This window comes from Pelodiscus sinensis, chromosome 1, assembly GCF_049634645.1.
Source record: "Pelodiscus sinensis isolate JC-2024 chromosome 1, ASM4963464v1, whole genome shotgun sequence".
In the NCBI taxonomy this organism is placed as follows: Eukaryota; Metazoa; Chordata; order Testudines; family Trionychidae; genus Pelodiscus; species Pelodiscus sinensis.
This window is the reverse complement of record NC_134711.1, coordinates 134400559-134425044: the sequence shown is the minus strand read 5'-3', so window position 1 is coordinate 134425044 and position 24486 is coordinate 134400559. Positions and strand designations below refer to the sequence as shown.

Below are 24486 nucleotides of genomic sequence, written 5' to 3'. Positions count from 1 at the left end.
GGCCTCATATTTTGAAATCTGCACTCCTGCTTTTTTTGGGGGAATAACGCTCATTTTTAAATAGTTATTCCAGAATAGCATTAGTAAGGATGCTTCCTTGCTGCTATTTTGAACTAATTACTTCACAGTTCTTCCTGCGGCTCTAAGTCTGAGGGATAGTGCATCCAAATTAACGGAGTGTATGTTGGACTAATTTCAAGGCTTTCTGTAGCAGGGACACACTATTTCAATTTTGTTAAATTGGGAGTTATTAAGTCGATTTTATTAAGTAATTTCAAAATAGTTTCCTAGTGTAGACATACCCTGAGAGAAATGATGGCACATTTATTTGTGGAATAGTTATTCCAAGGACATGTTCAGCTCAAATACATTTTTTTTGATTGATGAGGAAATATGCATCATTTCCTAGATCTTTTTTTTAAATTTTCTGTGGGAAATATGAGTTTGCTTCATATGCCGCAGACACAAAGATGCAGGAAAATACACAATGGAGGGAAGATCACCGTATTGTTGCTTCTCCTTTTCCCTCAGTGCCCCAATCTTCCTCCCTGGGCCCTGAGTAGAGGCCATGTCAATTTTTGCCATGATATCGTATTTCACAATTGAGCTAATTACAATGTGCGGGAAAACAAATGTGTATAATCGATGAGGAGTCCTGTGGCATCTTGTAGACTAACTGAAGTATAGGAGCATAAGCTTTCGTGGGCAAAGACCCACTTCGTCAGATGCATGTCTGCATAAATGTGTATAATGTGGACGTAGTGAGTCAGGATGGCCTCCAGCTGACCTGGATGAGGAAAATCCCCCAAGGACTCCTTGGTGGGCCTTTCCTGAACCACCCAGGCCCACCCACAGGAAACAGGAAGGCAGGGCTAGAGGTATAGAAAGAGGAGCTCCCCTCTCAGTTGGAGTTCAGCTGCCAAGCAGGGCAGAGGAGAAAGGCTTTATCATGCTGCCCTCAGAGGGAGGACTAGGTTGGGCCATCCGAGCCACTGTCAGGCTCTGAGAACTGCCCAGACCTGCAGATTCACCCCACACCCCCAGAACCCTTGCCGGGCCCAGACGAGTGGTCTGGACCACCTGGACTCTTATCCGAGCAAGACCCAGAGCCTATGGACATGCTGCCAGCACCTCTGTCCCCTGATGACCTAGCGGAGCAGCATCCGAGCCAGGTAGGCCCCCAAGGGAAACAGAGAAGCAGCCCAGGGACAGCCAACCCCAGGGCAGCTGGGCAGCGTGCTGCAGCTCGGATCCCCGCTGACCCACAAACCTAGTCAACGTGTTGGGGCTTGGATCCCTGCCGGCCCAGTAGCCACTACGCAGCCACTACTGGGGCCTGGAGCTGGGACACAGTAGATGGATGGGCCTGTGTCCCCCTGCCATCTCTTCTCTTTGGTAGCAGGTTCCCCCTATAGGGAGAAAACCCCCTCCCCTGTTGACTCTCCACCAGCAAGGAGACCCGACACCTGGCTCAGCCTGCAGACCTGCCTGTGCCTCTGAAGCCTTTGGACTACTTACCCATTTAGCTGCTTGTTTGTTGCCTCACCATGACCCAGGCCTGGGCTCATAAACTGCCGATTAGCTCAACAGAAACCGTTTAAGTGTTATTTGTTGCCCTGCCCCAAACAAGGGTGTGGCACAGTGGCCTGGTACCAGAGACTGCTTAACAACCCCAAACAAAGGCAGCTGCTAGAACTGATATTCGGCCGCCCTAAGGGCAGGGTACCAAAGTCGGGCAAAGTATAGTGAGTCAACATGGCCTCCCGCTGACAAGAACTGTTCCAGTTGGGTCCAGACAAATAATTAAGGAAATATCAGGGATGGACCAAAGCTGCGCATTTCACACCCACAGCCAGCTCTGGATCGCCAGTGTTCAGAGAGCTGGGTGTGGTCCTAATTCCAAGCTGGGCCACAGAAGTGGAGCAGACACGTGCTAGGTGCCGTGTGTAATGTGGCTGTTACACTCAAAGGAGCTTCACAGAGCCTTCTTTTAGGCTCAGCTGTTGGAGCAGTCAAGATCCTTTTGTCATGGAGTGTGGGGGAGTCACCAGGCCCTGCACCCTCATCCGCAGCCAGCAAGTAGAACAGAAGGTTTAATGGTTCTCAGGGACACAGTGTAGCATGGGATCAATGTTAACACAGGGACCCAGAGCAGCCAGTATTATTCCTCTTGGAGAGAAAAGGTCCCGGGCCCTTCTCCCCACTTTCCTGGTCTAAGCCCGTTCTCTCATCCTAACCCAAGGGAGACTGACCTTTCCCCCAGGCCCTAGTCCCCAGCCTGGTGTCAGCCCCACCTACCCTTTGTTTTCCTTTCCTGGCAGGAGTTATCTCCTATGCCTGGCCCTCAGGTGTCAGAAGTTGAATACGCTTCTGCAGTGAGTCATACCACCTTCCTTCAGACAGCGTGGGTATGTCTAGACTACATGCCTCAGTCATGCAGATCAGTTGGCTGGGGAAGCCTTTGCTGACCGATCCTGTAAACCTTGTTTCAGAAGGCATAAGCTATCAGTTGGCAAAGGCTTACCCAGCCAACTGATCTGCATCTAGACTACCGCACTGTGCCAGATCAGCTGATCGTTGGCACAGTGCGGTGGCCATGTTTATTTTAATGAAGTGGGGATTATTTAAATCCCCGCTTCTTTGCCTACGCCGGGTAGCCTAATCTACATGCCAGAGGCATGTAGTCTAGACATACCCTGTTGCAGCTCCCCGGACAATAAGAACAACACACAGCACACAAAGTAACATTGCAATACCATCCCTATTACATCACACCTTTATCTAGTGGTAACTCAGCTGCAGAAAGCAGGGGGCTACTGCCCAAGGCCCAGGGCACATGGACATGGGGAGACTGAGCTAAGCCAGGAAATGAGACAGGATGTTGGAGTCGGACTGTGGCTGTTGGAGGGAGAAGCCCCTAGCAGTGGTTCTGACCAGGATCCGAGAAAGCAGCATAGAAGTAAAGTCTGTTGGGGCTCACTGGAGGGGCAGGTTGGGGGATTTCTAAGCATGGAAACTGCCCGCTGTTAGTTTCTGCTGTGTGCAGGAATACAGGACTCTGCGTGTGTGTGTGTGTGTGTGTGTGTGCGCGCGCACGCGCTAGAGCAGTGTCACAGCCATGGGTCCTGCCACAAGTGAACACACCGAGTTGTCTCCACTGAAAAGAGCCCATTTTCCCGAGTGCTAACAAGGCCCAAGGGGTTTCTTTGGGACGCGCAGAAGGCGCAGGATGGTCTGGGCATGTCTTGGTGTAACGCAGTGAACTGCCCTGTTCTCTGAGCTCCATGGAGGCTCCATGGACCTTTCGTCCCTCGGTCAGCTGCTCCCCACTGCAACCAGCCTGTTCTGGGGGCGCAGTGGGACCCTGCATGTAGCTGTCAGTCAGGGGTATGGGGTTCGAACGAGCAGGGATTTAAAAATGGCGGCGCCCCGCTTATGCAAATGAAGCCCGGGAAATTCAAATCCCGGGCTTCATTTGCAAGTGCGGTATGCATACATTACCCTCCTAGTTCGAACTAGGAGGGTAGTGTAGACATACCCTTTGCTCCCATCCCTCCTTCACCCACCTCCCAGCCCCTCCTAATGCCCCCTCCCCTTTCCGTTCCTCCCCTTCTAACCTCTGCTCCTGAACCCCATTGGAGACCTTTCTCTCCACTCCCCCATTCCCTCCTCCCCCCAATTCCCTCATTCCTTACCCTCCCTTATGCTCCCCCCTTCAGGCCTCTCTGCTACCCACCCTGGAAACCCCCTCCCCTCCTCCCTCCTGAGCCCTGCTCCAGCCCCCTCTCCTCACCACTTCCCAATTTGCTCCCTCCCCTCTCCTGAACCGTGCTCCAAACCTCCTCCCTTTCAGTCTCCATCCCTTCCTCCTGCACCCCCTTTCCAGACCCTGTCTCTTCCCCACCTTCCATTCCTGTCCCTATGTGATGGACAAGGCCATGTCTGGGTACTGCTGAGGGCATCAGATCAGGGCAAATTGCTCAATATCAGGGTGTGACATAGTGAGAGTGCTGTCTACTTTGTAACCCAGTGTTCCCACCTGGCTATGTTGTTATGTGGGATTCCCAATGACTCACTCCACATGTGTATTGGCCCCATACACCTAAGTCTCAGCCTGAGTAGATAACAAGGCTATTCCCAGAGGGCGAGACAAAAGAAGATAGTTGGGGACTGCCACCAGGCTGGGGGTAGGGCCTGGGAGTTGGATTAGTTTTGGCTGGGTAGAATGAGGAGAGGGGACTGTGAGCACAAAGGGGGGTTCAAAACCCATGAGCCCTTCACCCCAAGATGTATAAGGCTGTCTGCTCTTGGTGCCTTGCAAGAGCCAGGTGTGCTTGAGGCAAAGAGAAGCGAATCCAGTAAGCAGCGGGGCAGACGGCTTAACCGGAGTATGGCCATGGAGAAGCAGTGTCCCCCAGGATGGGCAGAGGTGCTCAAGGAGCCTGGCACACTGAGGGGTTCTTCCTGGGAGTCATGGAGTGCTGCAGCATCATCCGGTGAGTCTGCACTCCGGGGAACATCAGAAAGATGGCCTACAGCTGGGGGCAACCAGACAGCCCCCAGGAATGTTTCAGACTCACAGGCAGGAAAAAGGGCTGGAGTTCAGAGAGGTAGAGGTGCCCATCAGCTCACGCTCCGCCAGCAGTGGTTCATCGCGGGCAGGCTCTCCTTCGGTGGAGCTGCGATGGCTGCAGCTCAAATTGTGACTAAAGGAATTGGAGGACTGTAAGAAACAGCAGAAACATGAGCAGACCATGGCAGAATGGAGAAACCAAGAGGCCCCAGCTGCTGTAAGTGGAGAGCGATCAGGGGGCCCAGGACTGCAGGTCAATTTGATAGGTTTGTGTAAGAACACAGGGGACTTGGACGGATTCCTTAACTGTTTTGAGCGAGTCTGCGAGGTGCACCCGGTCCCCCCAGCTGACTGGCTCCTGCAGCTCACCCCTTACTGGACCAGAAGGCCGCAGGGGTGCTCAGCCAGCTGGAGGGGTGAAGCTGGAGACTACAAATGGGTCAAACAAGCCCCGCTGCATAAGCTTGGGCTGACCCCTGAAACATATAGGAAGAAGTTCCAGGAGGCACAAAAGAGGCTGGAGGAGTCCTAAGTAGACCTGGCCTCCCACCTGATGCAATACTTCCACAAGTGGGTGTTCGGGGCTAGGGCTCAGACCGCAGAGGACCTGGTTAAGCTGATGGTCCTGGAACGTCTCTATGAAATGTGCTCACCTGACTTGAGGCTGTGGCTGAAGGGCAGGAAGCCAGAGGACCCACACAACACGGGGAAGCTGCCTGATGAATTCATGGACAGTTGGTCCTTCCCAGAGAGAAAGGGAATCCCGGTGAGACTGGTTCCCAGCTCTGCAACTAAGGAAATCACCTACAGGATGAGTCCAGGAGGAGGGGGCAGCAATCCTCCCCCGAGAGGACCAGCCAGTACTTGGATGGAGCGGTAGGCCTACGGGAACCCGGAGGTCCTGTCCTGCCATTGCTGTGAGCCAAGGGGCCACAAACAGGCTCAGTGCCCCAAAGCCTGGACAGTCTCCACAAGCCAAGATTTCCCAGGGTTAACTGGGTGAGGCTGGAGGAGGAGCAGGCTGTGCTGGGGCAGGGGTTGGCAGGCTGACCTCAGCTGAGGGGGGTAGGCTGCTCAGGCCAGCTTCTTGGGGAGACCTGACACTCCAGAGGTGGGCGTCTCCATGTACAGGGTGGGCATAGAGGGGACCCTGCAGAGCGAGTACCTCGTATCCCTGGAGATGGATGGCAAGAAGGTGATGGGCTTCTGGGACATGGTGATGAAGGTGACACTGGGCCAGCCCAATATAGTAGCCCCAGACCGCATGGTGACCAACACCCAGCTGACCCTGAGGGACATAGATGGGACCCCATTCAAGGTACCCGTATCCTGGGTGCATTTGGGGAGGGCCCCAAGGAAGTGGGAGAGCATGAGCACTTGTCTATAGGGGTGCTGATGGGAGTGACCTAAAGGAGTGGCCAGAAGGTCCCTACAGTGCCCTGGTAACCACCTGGAGCCAGAACCAGTGAGGGGTTTGTGGCTTTGACATGGGGGAGGGCACCCTGCAGGGGACACAGGCTCCCGACCCAGCAGGCATGGGGCTCAGCAGGGTTGGGACTCCGGACCCAGGCAGTGGAGGGGAACAGGTCCTTGTCCCTTCCCCAGTGGCTGAATTCCAGGCTGAGGTACAGGCAGATCCCTCCTTGCAGAAGCTGAGGGACCAGGCTGGCCTCTGCACACCTCAGCCCCTGGGGAGAGGCTTCCAGGAGAGATTCCTGTGGGAGACAGGATTCCTGTACCAGGAATGACTCCCCCAGGGAAAATGAGGTTGTGGGGGGTTCAGAGGCAGCTAGTGGTTCCCCAAAAGTATTGCCCCAGGCTGCAGTACCTGGCCCATGACATCCCATTCTTGGGGAACCAGGGGATCTAGCACACAGGAGTGAGGCTGCTTCAAAACTTTTATTGGACGGGGATATTTGCATCTGTGCAGAAGTACTGCTGGTCTTGTGACTCCTGCCAGAGGACACAGAAAGTCCGAGATGGACAGGGGCCTGAGGGCAGATTTCTTCCTATCATAGAGGAGCCTTTCCAGAAGGGAACATTGAATATAGTGGGGCCCCTCGGCAAGCCGATGCAGACAGGGAAGAAATACATCTTGGTAGTGGTGGATTTTGCTACCCGCTACCCTGAGGCAGTGGTTCTGCCCTGTATTGAGGCAGACATAGTGGCAGACACACTGCTGGCCATTTTCAGCAGGGTGGGGTTCCTCCAGGGCAGGAGTGGCCAACCTGTTCCAGATGAAGAGCCAAGATAACAGTGGAGACAGCGAAGATCTGGGGCAAAGTTGTTGAGCAAAAAAAAAAAAAGGCACAGAGCTGCAAGAAGCTACATATTACAATTACGATTACAGTTTTTGACTCAGTGGGACTTTTGGCAATCCTCATTTTCAAGAATCTTCTTCAAATCGAGCTCATATTCAATTGAGGCCACTCAAATTAATTCTTTCACATGTGTGTCAGTTAGACTAGCTTGATGCTTTGATTTCACTTGTTTCAACGTAGAAAAAACTGACTCACAAAGGTACATTGAGCCAAACATTTACAGTAGTCTGAGTGCAGCACATTTAATATTGGGGTATTTTTCCATTGGTACAGTTCTCCATAACTCATGTGTGCTTTCCTTAGCAAAGACTTCAATCTATCGTCTTCTGACAGTTCAGTCATCTCAATCTGAGAAGCTGCTTCATCTGTGACTAATGGGGATTTCAAACAGTCAGCCTCTACAGTGAAAGGGTCGATCAGGAAAGTTCTCTGTGGCCTTTTCAATTGTAGATCATGGAATCTTTCCATGAAACTATCCTGAAGTTTTTCGACCCATGATGCATACTTCACTTTTTTTCAAGGCTTCAGCTGCTTGTTGACCTGCATTTAACAAGGAGGGAAAATATGTTAGTTCCCCCCTTTGAAGTTGTGCCTTGAACAGCTTGGCTATGTCTACACTGGTACGATCTTGCACCAGAGCTATGCAAATGAGGCTAAGTGTGGAATATCACCAAACCTCATTTGCATATCTAATGAGCCGCCATTTTGCGGAAGAGGCTCTTGCACAAGAAGAAGCTGTCTACACTGCCCCTTCTTGCCCAAGAAAAACCCTCTTGCGCAATGCCATTATTCCTGAAAATAATCAGTGTAACAGCATTGTGCAAGAGGGCTTTTCTTGCGCAAAAAGGGGCAGCAAGTGCGGGGCCCAATTCGAACCACTTTGATGGGTTCCCTCCCCACACTGTGGACACCACTGAGGCGGGCCCAAGCTATGGGAGTGCCCTTGTCAACAGCCGATGCTTTACCCAGCGGGAAGCCCCAACTTCCCTAGGCCACAAGCTGAGAGACCCTGCTCAGTTCAGGCTTGAAGGGGGGAGAGATGTGACATAGTGGGGGTGCTGTCAACTTGGTAACAGAGATGTTACAGACTGCTAGTGTAGAAGTCTCTGGTGTACATCCTATGTCAGGATGGATCAGCAATCCTTCCTGGCTCTCTGTCCCTCGCAAAGCTGCATCTGGGATCAGGCACAAGATTGAAGACAAGATGAAGATGCCCTCATGGGTTTTTTAGATTCCTGGTGTCTCCCAAATTGGAGCTGATCACATGACCAAGTGACCTATCCATGTTTCACATGCCAGCAGCCATGAAGCATTGGCCAGTCTGCAGGCTTCCAGACACATTCCTCAGGCGTGTATTGGCCACTCAGAGAGCCACTGTCCATGGAGCAGTGCTAGTTAGCCCAGTCATTCACTGAACAACCCTTCCTCACAACAGGCAGTCCAGCTCCATTGCTCCCTCTCAGACAGAGAATGTTCACAGTACAAAAACAGAGCCCATATTTGTAACTTCATATACAAACCTCATACAAGTACATGAATATCATACATAGAATCGGTAGAACATAAGCTTTCATTTGACACCTCACATGGCCCCCTTTGTACAGAATTTTGGGCACCCCCCCGATGCACCAGTGATCCATCTGTTCACTTTACAATCCAATAATGTGACACCCCCGCTTCAGATCCCCCACCATTCACTACTTTTCCCTCCAGCCTTATGCTTCCTGTGCTGCATTGCACTGCAAACACCAACTCTACTGCCTGGTCCCAGCGCTCTGCCCCTCCTATTCCCCACCCCCCTGCCACAGGGTCTGGGCTGCCCCTCACAGTCCCTGGGTCCTGTACAGAACCTTGAGCTACACAGTAGCAGCCACGTCCCCTGTGGGCTGGAGTCCCATTGCAAACCGAGCCGGGGGCAGCCGGCCTAGCTCCGGGCAGCCTCACTCCCACACACCCACAGACTGTAGGGAGGTGGCGGCATCTCACTGTCTGCAGCCCCAGTGAGGAGGCAGGAGATGGCGCCGTTGGGAATGAGGGAAACTCCGGGAGTTTGCAGGTTTGTCGTGTTCTCCTGGGACAGATGCAGCCCCCCAATTGGCCGGAGTGGGGATAACGTGGCGGGAGCTGCAGCACTGGCAGCCCAAGGGTGAGGCCTGAGGTGGAAGAGGCGGAGCCACAAGGCAGCTCTGGGCATGTCCCAGTCTCCTGGCTCTGCGGGTGGATCCCGGCTCCTGGGCGCCGGCTCTGCTGAGGGGTCGCTGGGAGGGCTCCCTGCTCACACTGACCCTGCTCTGTGTCTCTTTGAAGGTGCTGACGAGCTGAGGCTGGCGGATGGAGGCAGCCCCTGTGCCGGGAGAGTGGAGGTTAAACACCAGGACCAGTGGGGGACGGTCTGTGATTATAACTGGGACATGGAAGATGCTGGGGTGGTTTGCAGGCAGCTGGGATGTGGAGCTGCCATCAGCACCCCTAGCAGAGCTCAGTTTGGACCAGGATCCGGACCAATTTGGCTGGATGATGTTACCTGCGTTGGTACCGAGTCTGCTCTCTGGGACTGTGAGAACCCAGGATGGGGTGAGCAAGACTGTTATCATGAAGAGGATGCTGGGGTGACGTGTTCAGGTAAGAACCAGCCCCCTCAGTCCTGAACGGCCAGTCCCCTGAGACCAAAGGGCTTGGACCCAGTAGGGTGTCCTGGGCCTGTGACCTAGCTAGAAATGAACCAAAGCTGGAGCCTTGACCTGTTACTGTTGCTGATACTGAGCTGTAACTATCACTGCTCACCTCCCCGGGCACTGGCCACCCCCTGTGACTGGGAAGTGGTTTCATAGTCGCATTTACCACGATCCCAGCACCTCGTCCTTCCCTCTGAGTGGCTCCCGTTTTACTGTTCCTTTGCTGAACGTGAGCCAGTGACAGGGAGGGTCTCAGCCCAGCTGTGGGACCTGCTGCCAGGGTGGGGGCTCATGTGGGAGAGATCCGTGACCCAGCCAGGAGCTTCCTGCTGAAGGTTTCCGTGTGATGTGATTGTTCATTAGGGCGCTAGTGGTGCCTGCCCACAGGGTCCTGTGGCCGTGGTTGGCACCTGCCATTGTGGAGAAAAATACTTGGGAAATGCATTGTCAGGGAAAAAATTAAAGAAATCCCATTAAATTAGCAAACTTGCCTGTCTGCAAATAACGTGTCTGTCTCCTAGAACCTCTGGCTTCGGTTTAAAGCTTCTGTGTGATTTCTGTGTTGGGATTTCCAAAGAGGCCAGCAGCGGTTTGGTGCCCAACCTGCATTGTCTGTCAGTGAAACTTTTGATCCTCAGAGCCTACAGGCCAGATTTTTAGAAAGGATATTTAGTGACTAACACGGCAGATAGGCCCCATGGGGGATTTATAGTGTGTCTGCTGCCAAACTCCCAGCAGATTTGGAAAATTTCACTAAGCACCTGCCTGCATTTCTAGGCACTGAGTGCCCTTTAAAAGCTGGCCCTGAGTCTTTTTTTTTTTTTTTTTTTTTTTTTTGGAACATGGCACTTAAGCCACTAAGTCACTGAGGTAATTTAGAAGATATAACCCTTAGAATAAATTCCAGGCCCTTTCTAAGGGCACCAAGGAATGGGAGGATCTTCCCAACTTTGTCGGAATTAGAGTTAGCCCAGAGAATTCCCCAGACTGTGTGCACATTTTCATATTTTGGACCAATTACTAATAGAAAATTACAAAGTCTCTGGTACCCTGTAGACCTGGCATGGAGGCATTTATGGTGTCTCAGTAGTTAACATAGTTGCAACTATGGGGTCATTATAAGTTGTATTTACATTTTTCTTGGCTCAACATTTCATAGGAGTAATATAATCTTATGAAAACAGCACAAGGAAGAGAAGAATATTTCTCTCATTCCAAAAGTTTTTGCAGTTTCCCTGGGAGTTGGAGCTAGGGGTAGTGTTTAGTTTTAACCTTTCCCTGGATTTTGAGAGCTTCAGTGACAAACCTTGAATTCTGTGTATGTGCGGTAGGAGTGGTGGGTCATGGGGAGGGTGTTATATGCACTTTCCTTGTATTTAAAAATAAATAAAGAAGACAGGGGAAAAAACCTTAGGAAAAAGATCAGTCATTGCCAGGACTCTCATGCTCTACAGATTTAAAATATATTGGTCTTTGCAGATGTAAATTCCCTAACACAGTTTTTACACTAGGTTTTACACTACCCTGGTGAAATGGGACAGCAAAAGGATCTGAGTCCCTGCTCCCACTTACTCTACCCAAAGCCCTTCTTGACCTCGAGGGCTCCCCTTCCACCCTCCTTTGCGGCAGAGTACCAAAAAGGCTGGGCTCAGGATTCCTTGGTGGCTCGTACCCAACCTTGCTGTGGTCCCTGAGGAACAGAGGAGGGGTGTCCCCGCTCTGAGATGCTCTCTCTGCTATGGACACTTTCTTGACTGTTACATACAGTGAGGAGCATCCCTACCGACACACAAAACGCACAGCTCTATGGGGCACCCCTGCAGCTGGGTGCTTCGTATGGTTACTGGCTGTTCCCAACCCCATCCCCCTGGCTGCCCCACCTTGGCCTGATGGCTCTTTGCCATCTCTGGCCTCCAACCCCATCTGTTATCTGGCCCCCCATGGGCTGTGCCCATCCTGCACTTCCCAGGCAGGGGGAATGGTACCAGTGTGGGCTGGGGGACTCGGGAGGAGCAGGCGGCAGCTGTTCAGATGCACCTGCAGAGAAGTGGCGGTTTCCCCTTCAAAGCGCCGCTTCTCTCAGCCAGGTGGGTGGCTCCCTTTGCTCCTGAGTCCTCTGGCCTGCGCTTGCACCACTCACGGCCCCCTGCCCCTCCTGCCTGCTTCCCTGTGGCCACAGGGCAGCCTCCTTCCCTTCCCTGCTCCTGCTGTGGGCTGCGACTCTCCTGACCCACCAGCCCAGAGGCCATTTGAGGCAACGTGTACGGCCCATTTGTTCTAGGGGAGTTGGCAGCCCAACGCTGGTGCCCTACACACCCCAGCACTGGCACTTCCCCCCCCCCCCTCAACACCCAGCAGAGCAGCCATTCCTCCTGTGTGTGGGGGGGGAGGGGAAGCTGCCAGTGCTGGGCTCTGTAGGGCCCTGGCATCAATAGTGACAGCCCTGCCTACAGTTCAGTGTAAATATGAATTACCAGAAGACTTACCTGGCACTGCCTGGGTCCAGCCTGGGGGAGGGAGGAGGAGCCACATAGGCCTCCTGCTGGAGCTCCCCAAACCCAGGCTGGGGCTGGAGTGTGTGTGTCTGTCGGTGGGTCGGTTGGGGTGGAGGGGGTGGCTGGCCTAGGGCTAATGGGAAAGACTCAGGGGACAGCCGGGGGAAGTGGGCAGCCTCCCACCAGTGCTCTCTGCATCTGGTGCAGGGGCAGGGGGAAGGTTGTGCAGTCTGGCGCTCCCCAGAACTGGACCAAGGTGGAATGGGGGACTATGAAGGCTGGCCATTCACTGCTGCACTGGGTGGCCCAGCTGTGCTTAGGGGGCTGTGGCTCCTGCAATTGGGGTCAAGGTTGCATTGCCCACCCTGTTGGTGATCTTGGGTGGGAGAGCTGCGGAGGTGGGTTTGGTGTTGGGGCTGAGGGCTGGGGAGAGGGGGCATTTACCTAGATAGGTGGTAGGTAAAATGGTGAGCCCCACGCCCAGCTGGCCCCATCCCCAGTGGTCACTCTGCAGTACAGTTCTGCCCTGCGCTCACTGCCATTAGTGGTGACTTTCAGTATCACATTCCTCGGCTCAGCCCCTCCCTTTCCATGTTATGGAAAACAATCAAATTCCAGGCACATCCTGTTTTCCTGGCACAGCTCTGACCTGGCTTGAAGTAGAGATAAGAGGAAGCCACATGCCAAATTTGGTGATCCCAACTCTTACCATTTAGGAGGGAGTTTTTGAACAAACAACTCGCAGATAGAAAGACAAATGGATTCAGAGAGGACAGACACATAAATCTCTAAAATAGATAGAGGGTATGTCTACACTACCCCGCTAGTTCGAACTAGGGTGGTAATGTAGGCATACCGCACTTGCAAATGAAGCCCGGGATTTGAATTTCCCGGGCTTCATTTGCATAAGTGGGGAGCCGCCATTTTTAAAACCCCGCTGGTTCGAACCCCGTGCTGCACGGCTACACGGGGCACAAACTAGGTAGTTCGAACTAGGCTTCCTAGTCCGAACTACCGTTACTCCTCGTGAAATGAGGTGTGGCGAGGGGCCTGCCAGGGCATGACCCTGTAGGCAGGAGGGAGTGCAGGGTCCGGTCATGCCAGTGAGGAATGGCGATGCCTCACACGGCTTCCCTCCTCTCTGTCCACCACACCCCACTACCCACCAGAGTGCTACTTTCCCCTCCCATAGGAGCTTGCAGGCAGGAGGGAGGGAGGAAGGGAGGTGCCAGAGGCTGAGACATGATCACAGCAGAGGCAGCAGCTACTAGCTAACAGCTTCCCCTCCTCCTGCATCCAGGTTGCCATGCAAGATATCAGTCTTCTCTGAATCACAGAGTGAGGGGCAGCTGATGCTGACTGGATGAGGCCAGAAACCTGGGCCTTGTGTGCAATGCTCTGGGCTGTAATGATGCCAGGCCACTTACTGCTGGCTTGGCGTGGGAAGGTGTCCTACTGTGGAGAAAGGAATAAGGAAGTCTTAGCTTGACAAAGTCCTGGCTTGACAAAGCCCTGGCTGGGATGGTTTGTTGGGTTGGTTCTGCTTTGTGCAGGGGGCTGGAGTCGATGACTCCTGAGGTCTCTTTGATTCTATGAAGACCTCCCCAGAAACCATGTGAGAAGGATCAAAGAGTTCTTATCTGAGCACTTCATGGAGATGTGCAGGAGGATTCCTGCTCCACCTCCAGACATGTTCGCAAGCTGTTATGGTCCCCTGTGTACACAGGGCTGGCCCGAGACATTTTGGTGCCCTGGGCCCCAGGCACGTGGCCCTGCCTCCAGGCACACAGCGCATGTGTGGGCCCACCCCCGGGTTGCGTGGCCCCTCCTCTGGGCACACGGCGATGACTCCTGAGGTCTCTTTGGGTATGTCTACACTACCACCCTAGTTCAAACTAGGGTGGTAATGTAGGCAACCGGAGTTGCAAATGAAGCCCGGGATTTGAATTTCTCGGGCTTCACTTGCATCTTGCCCGGCGCTGCCATTTTTAAATGTCCGCTATGCTTCCTATTCCAAACTACCATTACTCCTTGGCAGGGTCAGCTCGAGCCATTTCGGTGCCCCGGGCCCCAGGCGCGTGGTGCCGCCCCCGGGGCGTGCGGCCCCGCCTCCGGGCACACGGCGCATGTGCAGGCCTGCCCCCAGGACGTGTAGGTGGACGCACGGCACATGCACTGCCCAGTCGGCCCGGCCACTGGCAATGGAGCGTAGACGGGGGCTGCCTGGGGCGGGCTGCACCTGGCCATGCAAGGCCCTGCGGCTGCAGGGGGAAGGGCTCTGCTGGCCGGTTCTGAGGGGGTTAACACGGCCTCCACCCCGGGTGGCTGCTGCAGCCCGTCGGGAGCCGGGTGCCCCCTGTAGGTTGGCGCCCTGGGCAGCTGCCCGGCTAGCCCACCCCTTAGTCCGGCCCTGCGTGTAGGCACAGAGCGCACCCCACATCACACCCAATTTCCTTAACCAGCTTGTACCAAGAAAAAAAATTGTGAACTCACCAGAAGTGCCCTCCCTGGGATAAGTACCCGACCGTGAGACATCCTGTGAGAAGGGGATTGTCTCCAAGTGATGAAAAGTTCTTGGCTTTTGCAGCTCACTCGCTGGATAGTTTCGTTGCCCTCCTCCTCCTCTCCCTCCACAACCACGCTGTCCTTCACATGCTGCCTGAAATGTCTTGGACCAACTCCAGGGTCTGGCTTGGTTAGCTGGTGAGGTCCCACTCTAGGATCACTCGCAGCTGGTTGTAGAAGCAGCATGTTTGCAGCTCAGTTGTGCTGTCTGCTCTGAGGTGTGCTCGCAACGCTGGCCATTTGGGAAATGGAACTCAGACTTTCCTGGGTCCTTTGCTGTCCACCAGGAGAGGCACAAGTTACAGCCAGAGTGGTCACAGTGAGACACTTTGGGATGCCTCTTGGAGGCCAGGAACATAAACTTTATCAACATTGGGTCTACACTACCATAAATTCGACCATGCAAGCTCAAAATTAGTGACACTTCGGCTGTGTCTAGACTACGTGCCTCTGTCGGCAGAGGCATGTAGATTAGGGTTGTAGGCAAAGGGAAATGAAGCCGCGATTTAAATGATCGTGGCTTAATTTACATTTACAAGGCTGCCGCGCTGAGCCAACAAACAACTGATCAGCTGTTTGTCGGCTCGCGCGCTAGTCTGGACGTTCCCCCTGTCGACATCAAAGCCCTTTGTCGGCAGCCCCGTCATTCCTCGTGGGATGAGGTTTACCGGGGCTGCCGACAAATGGCTTTGATGTCGACAGGGGGAACATCCAGACTAGCGCGAGAGCCGACAAACAGCTGATGAGCTGTTTGTTGGCTCAGCGCGGCAGCCATGTAAATGTAAATGAAGCCACGATCATTTAAATCGCGGCTTCATTTCCCTTTTCCAAAACAACAAATCTACATGGCTCCATCGACGGAGCCATGTAGTCTAGACGTACCCTTCTTGTAAAAGCAGGAGTATCCAAAATAGACTTCAGCAGCCCTTTAACTTGGCAGAATGGCCTTGGTAGTGTGATAGGGTGTCTACACTACCCCGCTAGTTCGAACTAGGAGGGTAATGTAGGCATACTGCACTTGCAAATGAAGCCCGGGATTTGAATTTCCCGGGCTTCATTTGCATAAGCGGGGAGCCGCCATTTTTAAAACCCCGCTGGTTCGAACCCCGTGCAGCGCGGCTACACGGGGCTCGAACTAGGTAGTTCGGACTAGGCTTCCTATTCCGAACTACCGGTACACCTCGTAGCCTAGTCCGAACTACCTAGTTCGAGCCCCGTGTTGCCGCGCTGCACGGGGTTCGAACCAGCGGGGTTTTAAAAATGGCGGCTCCCCGCTTATGCAAATGAAGCGCGGGAAATTCAAATCCCAGGCTTCATTTGCAAGTGCGGTATGCCTACATTACCCTCCTAGTTCGAATTAGCGGGGTAGTGTAGGCATACCCATAGTGCTTAGAAAATTGATGTTATGCAGCTAAATTCGACCAAAAGTGCTAGTGTACACCAGGCTATAGCTTTAATGATTTTAGGAATGGAAGGGAGTTTTAGATCATCTAATCTAACCACCTAGGTAACAAAGGCTAGAGAACTTAATTCTATTTAAATATAATAGAATAATAGAATTTAGGGGAACATAATTCAACTACTCCTGTACTGAATCTAATAACTTGTGTTTGGCTAAGGCACATCTTCTGGAAAGGCAACCAGTTTGTTCTGAACATTTCAGAATGTGGAGAATCTTCTGCTTTCCTGGGTAATTTGTTCCTCACAATCACTGTGAAAAACGCGTGCTGTACCGCTGACAGGAATGTGTCTACATTTACTTTCCATCCACTCGTTCTTTTTATGCCTCTGAAGGCCATTAATTTACCATGCTTGTCCCTGTGACAGTACTTATTGTATTCTGCAGCCAAGGCACTTCTCAGTCATCTTTATTATAAGCTCCATAAAATATTTCTCTGCAGGGCACATTTTCAAGCTTTAGAATCATTATTGTGGGTTTCCTCTGTGCCCTTACTAGTTTTTTAACATCCATCTTAGAATGTGGGCACTAAAACTGGACGCAGCTCCCCATGAGAGCTGGTTGGAACTTATCTGACAAACCAGGATTTGAGATCACGGTTTTACTTTTGAAATAGCGTTTTTTTGAAAGAACGCCCAGGATGCGATTATGCAAATGAAGCATGGGAAATTCAAATCCTGGCTTCATTTGCACTTTCTATACATCTAATTTACATTCCTCTGTCATAAGAGGGGTGTATTTTAAACATACCCCCAGAGTCCCAGCAGTGGACTGAGAAATTAGCATGCTTGCCTTGGTGTTAGCAGAGATGAAACTGACAAGAATGTCAGTGTTACTCAGCATCCTCTGGAGTTCCTGGTAGCAAATCTGGATACACCACGGTCTGGAGTTTCCCAAACTAATTTAAGCCTGATTTTCAGTCCACAGGAAACTTTAAAATAGTAAAATGTCCTGTAAATTGGAAATTCTGCATTTCAGTCTGGTCTCTTCATTACTCCCCTGTTGATACATCCAAGGGTCTTTTGGGGCAAATCTGTATTTCTGTGAATATTATCTGTACCTCAGTTCCTTTTCCTGCTAGTTTCACATTTTCCACCAGGGTGCAAAGGGCAGCCCCCACCTGAGATTCCCCACATATCTCAGGGAGGCAGAGAGTGGCTCAGGGTATGTCTACACTACAGCGCTAATTCGAGCTAACTTAGTTCGAATTAGTTAATTTCAACTAAGCTAATTCGAACTAACGCGTCTAGAACTAAAAACTAGTTCGAATTAGCGTTTTCCTAATTCGAACTAGTGCGTCCACACTGATTGGACGCAGGGGGGCATTTAAGGGCGGCAGAAACTGGTTCTGGCAGGGCATCAGGTCTGTAGTTGCTTTGTGTGGCTGCTGTCTGAGGCTATCTGAGGCTCGAGCTTAAAGGGACCCCCCTGGACAGCCGGTTCTCAGCTTTTCCTGCTTGCTTGCCAACCTCGCCGAGGGACAGCAAAGCGTTGGTCTCTGTGCCCGTCTGTGTCGGTGCTTCCCATTGGGGCCGCCGCCGCAGGTGGCAACATGGAGCCAGAGCTCGCCCTGCACCTTCTGGTGCATTTTCTGGACTTGCTGTTGCAAGCCTGCCACCAATGGCTCGAGGCTGCCTGGCACCTCCTGGTGCACATCAGCCCCCTGACTCTCCACCTGGCCGCCCTGGGGGCTGTGGAGGAGCCGCGGCGGTGCTCCGGCACAGCCGTGCCCCGCCGCGTCTGGCGTCTGGACACCAGCACCGACTGGTGGGACCGCATCGTCCTGGAGCGCTGGGAGGACCGACAGTGGACCCAGAACTTCAGGATGAGGAGGGACACATTCCTGGAGCTCTGCGAGTGGCTCGCCCCTGCCCTGCGCAGAAGGGACACTCGCATGAGGCCCGCCATCCCCCTCCAGAAGCGGGTGGCCATCGCCCTCTGGAAGCTCTCCACGCCGGACAGCTACCGATCCATCGGGAACCAGTTCGGCGTGGGGAGATCCACAGTTGGAGCGGTGCTCATGCAGGTACGGCACTCGTCGGCCACCGTGCCGGGAGGGGAGGGGGGCTGCGAGGAGGGGATGGGCCACACCAGGGACAAAGGGGGGGCGGGAGGAGGCAAAAGCACCCCACACCGGAGGGGTCGGTCTGTCCTGGCTGTACTACATGCTGCCGGGGGGTTGCTTCCGGGAGTGGGGCGCGGGGCACTGCCAGGGCACGAACGCTCCCAGCCACCCGGGCGCCCCACTGATTGGCGCTTTGCTGTGTCTCTCTCCGCAGGTGGTCAAGGCCATCAACCGGGTGCTGCTCCGCAGGGTGGTCCGCCTCGCCGACCCGGACGCTGTCATCCGGGGGTTCGGCGCCCTCGGCTTCCCCAACTGCGGGGGGGCCATCGATGGGACGCACATCCCCATCCGTGCCCTGGAACACCAGGCGTCCCGTTACTTGAACCGCAAGGGGTACTTCTCCATCCTCCTGCAGGCCATGTGTCACCACCGGGGACAGTTCACGGACATTAATGTGGGCTGGTCCGGCAAAGCACACGACGCCCGGGTGTACCGCAACTCCTCCGTGTGCCAGCGGCTGCAGGCCGGGACCTTCTTCCCAGACTGCCACATCAGGGTCGGGGACGTGGACATGCCCGTGTGCCTGGTGGGGGATGCCGCCTACCCCCTACAGCCGTGGCTGATGAAGCCCTACACGGGGCACCTCAATCCCTCCCACCAGGCCTTCAATGCCAGGCTGACCAGGGCCCACATCGTGGTGGAGGGGGCCTTCGGGCGACTGAAAGCCCGCTTTCGATGCCTCCTCACCCGTCTGGACCTGGCCGAGCACAACATCCCTCCTGTTCTGGCGGCATGTTGTGTGCTCCACAATTTGTGTGAGCGAAAGGGGGAGGCTTTCCTGCCAGCCTGGATGGCTGAGGCTGACCGCATGGCTGGACACTACGGTCAGCCCCGCACCACCGCCATCCGGGAAGGCCAGCGGGGGGCCGTCCGGATCCGGGAAGCCCTGCGGGAGAGCTTCCAGGTGGAGGAGGAGGACTGACCTCTCCCTTGAATGCCCCACTGGGGCCTTCTTCCACCCTACCCCCCCCCTTCCCCTTTCCCCTCCCTACCTACTGTAAAATAAAGACACCTGAATTTTCAAACAAAAACGTATGTTTATTTCACATAACTGGGGTGGGGGAAGGGAGGAATGAGGGTGGGAGAGGGGAGGAGGAAACCTGGGATGAGGGAGCTGGAAGGGGAGGGAAGGGAGGAAGGGAAAGAAAAGCTCAGGGGTGGGAGTCCGGCTGCCTCTCCCATCTCGCCATACTGCGGGTCCGGGGGCGTCGGTGGGGAATGGTTGTGGAGGGGGGGCAGGAGGGATGGGGGGTGTGGAGGAAGCAGGAGCGGGAGCAGGAGGGGGAGCAGGAGGAATTGGGAAGCAGTCGAACAGGCTCTGGAGGTGGCCTCGCAGGGCATGGCCCTGCTCCTCCAGGGCCTCCAAACTCCTCCGGCGCAGCCTCAGGTCCTCCTGGACCCAGTGGCCCTGAGTGCAGAGCTGGTGATCCAGGAACCGGAGGTGCCGCCTCTGGTAGTACTCCTCATTCCTGGCTCTCCTGCTTGTCCGGGCACGGGCAGCTGCTGCAGGCGGTGTGGTGCGCCCTGAAGGCCCAGGTGCTGCGGCTGTGGTGCAAGAAGACCAGCGGTCAATTACCCCAGGGGCCCAGGCGTGTGAAACCCAGCTCCCCTCTGCAAGGCCAGGGCCTCTGCAGGATCCCCAGCTGCTGCTCCGTGGTGGGCAAGGCCCAGGCGCACTGTCCCGGGGCTCCCTCTCGCCCCAGCCCCGCGTACACATAAGGGGAGCACGATGGTACTCACAGGTGGACACCTCCCCGGCCTCGGACGACACAGGCGAGCGGCTCTGTGGGGTGCCTCGGGGGTCCCGGGTCCTGGGCAGGCTGCTGGCAGGCTCCTGGCTCTCAGAGCCCTCCTCATCCTCCTCCGTCTCCTGGAGCGGTCCCTCTGCTCCGGGGTCTATCACGTCCCGGGGGGCAGGGACGGCATGAGCCCCCAGGAGGCGGTCCAGGGCGTGGAAGTGGGGGCAGGCCTCCGGGTTGGCCCCTGGCAGGCATTCCCGGGAGTAGGACTGCCGCAGGTCTTTAATCTTGCAGCGCACCTGCTCCCGGCTGCGCTGGTGGACCCTGGCGGCCAGGCTGGCAGCCATGCAGCTGTAGACAGACGCGTTCCTGTGGCTAGTGCGGAGATCGTGGACATTGGAGGCTTCCCCCCAAACCTCGATGAGGTCCATGATCTCCGCACTTGACCAAGCGGGTGCCCGCCTCTTGAGTCCCCGGGCAGGCTCCTGGGAGCCGCCAGGCTGGTCCTGGGGAACAGTGGAGGGCTGGGTGTCCTCGGGTGGCTGGCTCATGGTGTGGCAGGTGCAGGGTCTGCTGGCATGGATGCTGGCAGCCTTGTAACTGGCACAAACTGTGTAGCCAGCCCATGGCCCTTTAAGGGCTCCGGGGCCAGGAGGGGGGCAATAGAGTTTCCCTGGTGTTGGCCAGAGTGGCCACAGGGAAACCTGGGAAGGGCTAGCCTCCCACTAGTTCGAATTAAGGGTCTACACAGCCCTTAATTCGAACTAGCTAGTTCGAACTAGGCTTAATCCTTGTAAAATGAGGTTTACCTAGTTCGAACTAAGCGCTCCGTTAGTTCGAATTAAATTCGAACTAACGGAGCGCTAGTGTAGCACCTATGAAAGTTAGTTCAAACTAACTTTGTAGTGTAGACATACCCTCAGAGAACCCAGTCACTGGTATGTAACTGACAATACAGGTGTCAAGGCCTTTGAACTTTTGAATCTAGTGAAACTGAGCTGTCAAGGCTGTTCCCCCTCTGCCATGACAAATGCAGAAGTGGGGGCACGCAAGAGCACTCCAAAACCTTGTCTCTACAGACTCTGGTACAACCCCCCCTCCCCAAATCTGAATATCTGTAGTTTGGGGAATATCCACTGCCACCACTCAAGTATTCCAGGAAAACCAGGGAAGAGATCACTTGGGAAACCTCCTCCCTAAAACCTCCTGGGTACATCAATCTCTTTTCCCCAAAGAGCTTGAAAAGAAAAGAGAAAACAAGCTGCAATCACTGGTAGCTGACTCCTAGTCAGACCGACAGACCTCCTAGGACACAAAAATGAACCAATACTGGTTGGTAAGAAAAAGAAAACAAACTTTTCTTAATATAAAAAAAAATTAGAGTTGCAAGCATAGTTGAGGTTTCTGCATGGCAAGAGCCACCAATTGATTTACTCATGAGGGACCCTCCTCCCCCATGGGCTCAAAACTTTAACCAAACTTTGCTCTACTTTTCTTGGAGAGAGACAGGCCTTCCCATCTCCCTATTACTTGGAAGAAACTGCTCTGACACTGGCAAAGGAGAGAAAAGATAAAAATTCCTTTGTCCCAGTTTGAAATCCCTACCTGCATTGTTATTGGTTGACCAGACACCTGGCTAGGTTAACCCCTTAGCCACCAGGCTACTAGTCAGCCCTCCTGGTTATGACTTGAGCCAAGCCCCCTAACTTGGGAGAGGCCCCTCAGGTAGGACATTTTACACAGAGAGCTGGGGGATTGTTAAAAAGGAGCTCTGATGAAGAGGAGGTGGAGCAGGGGCTGCAAGGAAGGAACCTGAAACACAATTCCCAGAAGCAGGAGTTCCTAGGATAAGCTGAGTCAGCCCAGGTTTTCAGAGAATTGCTGAACTTTAGGTAAGATATGGGCCTATAGGCTGTCAATTGCTTTAACCCCTTTCTCTAGGATTGCTGTGTTCCTGTGGATGAATACATTAGAGCCCTGTCCTAGGGCTTTTACTACTCAATATTTTCTTACATGACGTGGATGATGGAGTAGCGAATAGGCCCACGCAATGTGAAGATGGCTTGAAACTGGGAGGGGTTGCAGGCTTTTTGGAAGGGAAGGTTAACATTCAAAATGATCTTGATAAACTGGAGAACTGGCCTGAAATCAGGAAGTTAAAATTCAGTAAAAACAATCACAAAGTACTAGCCCTAAGAAGGGAATATCAAATAACCCCCCCCCAAAAGGTGAAAAACTGACCAGGCAGCAGTACTGCAGAAAGTGATCTGGACGTTATAGTGCATCACAGATTGAGTTGTGATGCTGTTGTGAAAACAGGACATTTCATTCTGAATTGAATTAACAGGAAAGTCATAGGCAGGCCACAGGAGGTAATTGTCCTGCGCTAATTAGCACTGCTGAGGCCTCAGCTGGAGTGCTGTGTCCAGTTTTGCTCATCACTGTTTAAGAACAATAAAGACAAACTGGAGAGTGTCCAGAGGAGAGCAACAGAGTAAAAGCTTTAGAAAACATGATCTATGATGAAATGTAGAAAGAACTGGACATTTTCAGTCTAGACAAGATGGAGGAGAGACCCGAGAACAGTCTGCACATATGTGAAAGCCTGTTTGTCAATTGTTTTCTTTGTCCCTTAGGGTATGTCTACACTACAAAGTTAATTGGAACTAACAGACATTAGTTCAAATTAACTTTGATAGGCGCTACACATACAAACCACTAGTTCGAACTTAATTCGAACTAGCGGAGCGCTTAATTCGCACTAGGTAAACCTCATTCTACGAGGACTAACGCCTAGTTCGAATTAAGGCCTGTGTAGTCACTTAATTCGAACTAGTGGGAGGCTAGCCCTTCCCAGCTTGCCCTGGTGGCCACTCTGGGCACCACCAGGGAAACTTGTCTGCCCCCCTCCCGGCCCCGGAGCCCTTAAAGGGGCACGGTCTGGCTACGGTGTCTGGGCCAGGTGCAAGCCTGCCAGCACCCAGCCAGCAGACCCTGCACCTGGGACGGCACAAGCCATCCACTCGCTGCCACCCAGACCTCCGCCTCTTCCCGGGACCAGGCTGGTGGCTCCCGGGAGCCTGCCCGGGGCCGCAAGAGGCGGGAGCCCTCCTGGTCAAGTGCGGACATCGTAGACCTCATCGAGGTTTGGGGGGAAGCCTCCAAAGTCCACGACCTCTGCACTAGGCACAGGAAAGTGGCTGTCTAGAGCAGGAGAGCTGCCAGCCTGGCCACCCAAGAGCAGGTTTTCATGAATATCAAGGTGGTCCAGTGAGACTCCGACCCTGAGCCCTGATCTTAGAACATAAAAACATAAGAATGGCTGTACTGGGTCAGAACAAAGGTCCATCTAGCCCAGTAGCCTGTCTGCCGACAGTGGCCAACACTAGGTACCCTGGAGGGGATGGACCAAAGACAATGACCAAACCATTTGTCTCGTGCCATCCATCTCCAGCCTTCCACAAACAGAGGCCAGGGACACCATTTCTACCCTCTGGCTAATATCACTCCATGGACCCAACCTCCATGACTTTATCTAACTTCTCTTTTAACTCTGTTCTAGTTCTAGCCTTCACAGCCTCCTGCAGCACGGAGTTCCACAGGTTGACTATTTGCTTTATGAAGAAGAACTTTCTGTTATTAGTTTGAAGCCTGCTACCCATTCATTTCATTTGCTGTCCTCTAGTCCTTCTATTATGGGAACTAATGAAGAACTTTTCTTTATGCACCCTCTCCACACCACTCATGCTTTTATAGACCTCTATCATATCCCCCCTCAGTCTCCTCTTTTCTAAGATGAAAAGTCCCAGTCTCTTTAGCCTCTCTTCATATGGGACCTCTTCCAAACCCCTGATCATTTTAATTGCCCTCTCCTCTCCCACCCTCTGTCTTCCCCTCTCCCACCTCCTTTTCCCAGTCTCCCGGAGTTTTGTTCAATAAAGAGAGTTTCTATTTTTGAACACACGTGTCCTTTATTTTGTACATCAGGAAGGGGGGCTAGGGAGGGGTAAGTGGATGGAGGTGAGGGAGGACTGGGGTACAAGCCCCCAATGGGAAGGACTGGGGTGGCTCTGCGGGCTCCTCGGGGTGGAAGCTCTCCTGCAGCCCCCCGATTGATACCCCCCCCCAGATGGCAGCCTGCGGCAAGTGCAACCGGGCTGATGGCCGAGTGCTGTGATGTGCCTAGTGTGGGCATTCAGGGCACTCCAAGCCAGGACTGTTTTGCTGTCCCTCATCGAGTTAGACCAGCAAGCGGGGAACCCTGAGAACTGTCTGTCCGGGGTGGGGGTTGGGTCCCTTTAAGCACAACCCTCAGCTAGCCTGAGACAGCAGCTCCATGCTCTAAGTCCTAACCTGATGCCCTGTTAGCACTGCTTCTGGCCATCCTTAACCTCGGTTCAGGGTCCACTCAATGTGGACATGCTAGTTCGAATTAGCAAAATGCTAATTCGAACTTGTTTTTAGGTCTAGATGCGTTAGTTCGAATTAGCTTAGTTTGAATTAACTAATTCGAATTAAGTTTGTTCGAATTAGT

At 53.6% G+C, this 24486-nt stretch overlaps 1 protein-coding gene across 1 annotated transcript in view; it reads left to right on the top strand.

The window, feature by feature from the left end:
* The first annotated feature begins 8989 nt into the window (after positions 1-8989).
* The window catches only part of LOC102458139 (scavenger receptor cysteine-rich domain-containing protein SCART1-like), a 39007-nt gene continuing 23510 nt past the window's right edge, over positions 8990-24486 (top strand). The window contains exon 1 of the mRNA XM_075934406.1: positions 8990-9516. Within this exon, the coding sequence (XP_075790521.1) occupies positions 9087-9516 (430 nt within the window). The 5' untranslated portion in view covers positions 8990-9086. The remainder of the gene's footprint in view (positions 9517-24486) is intronic.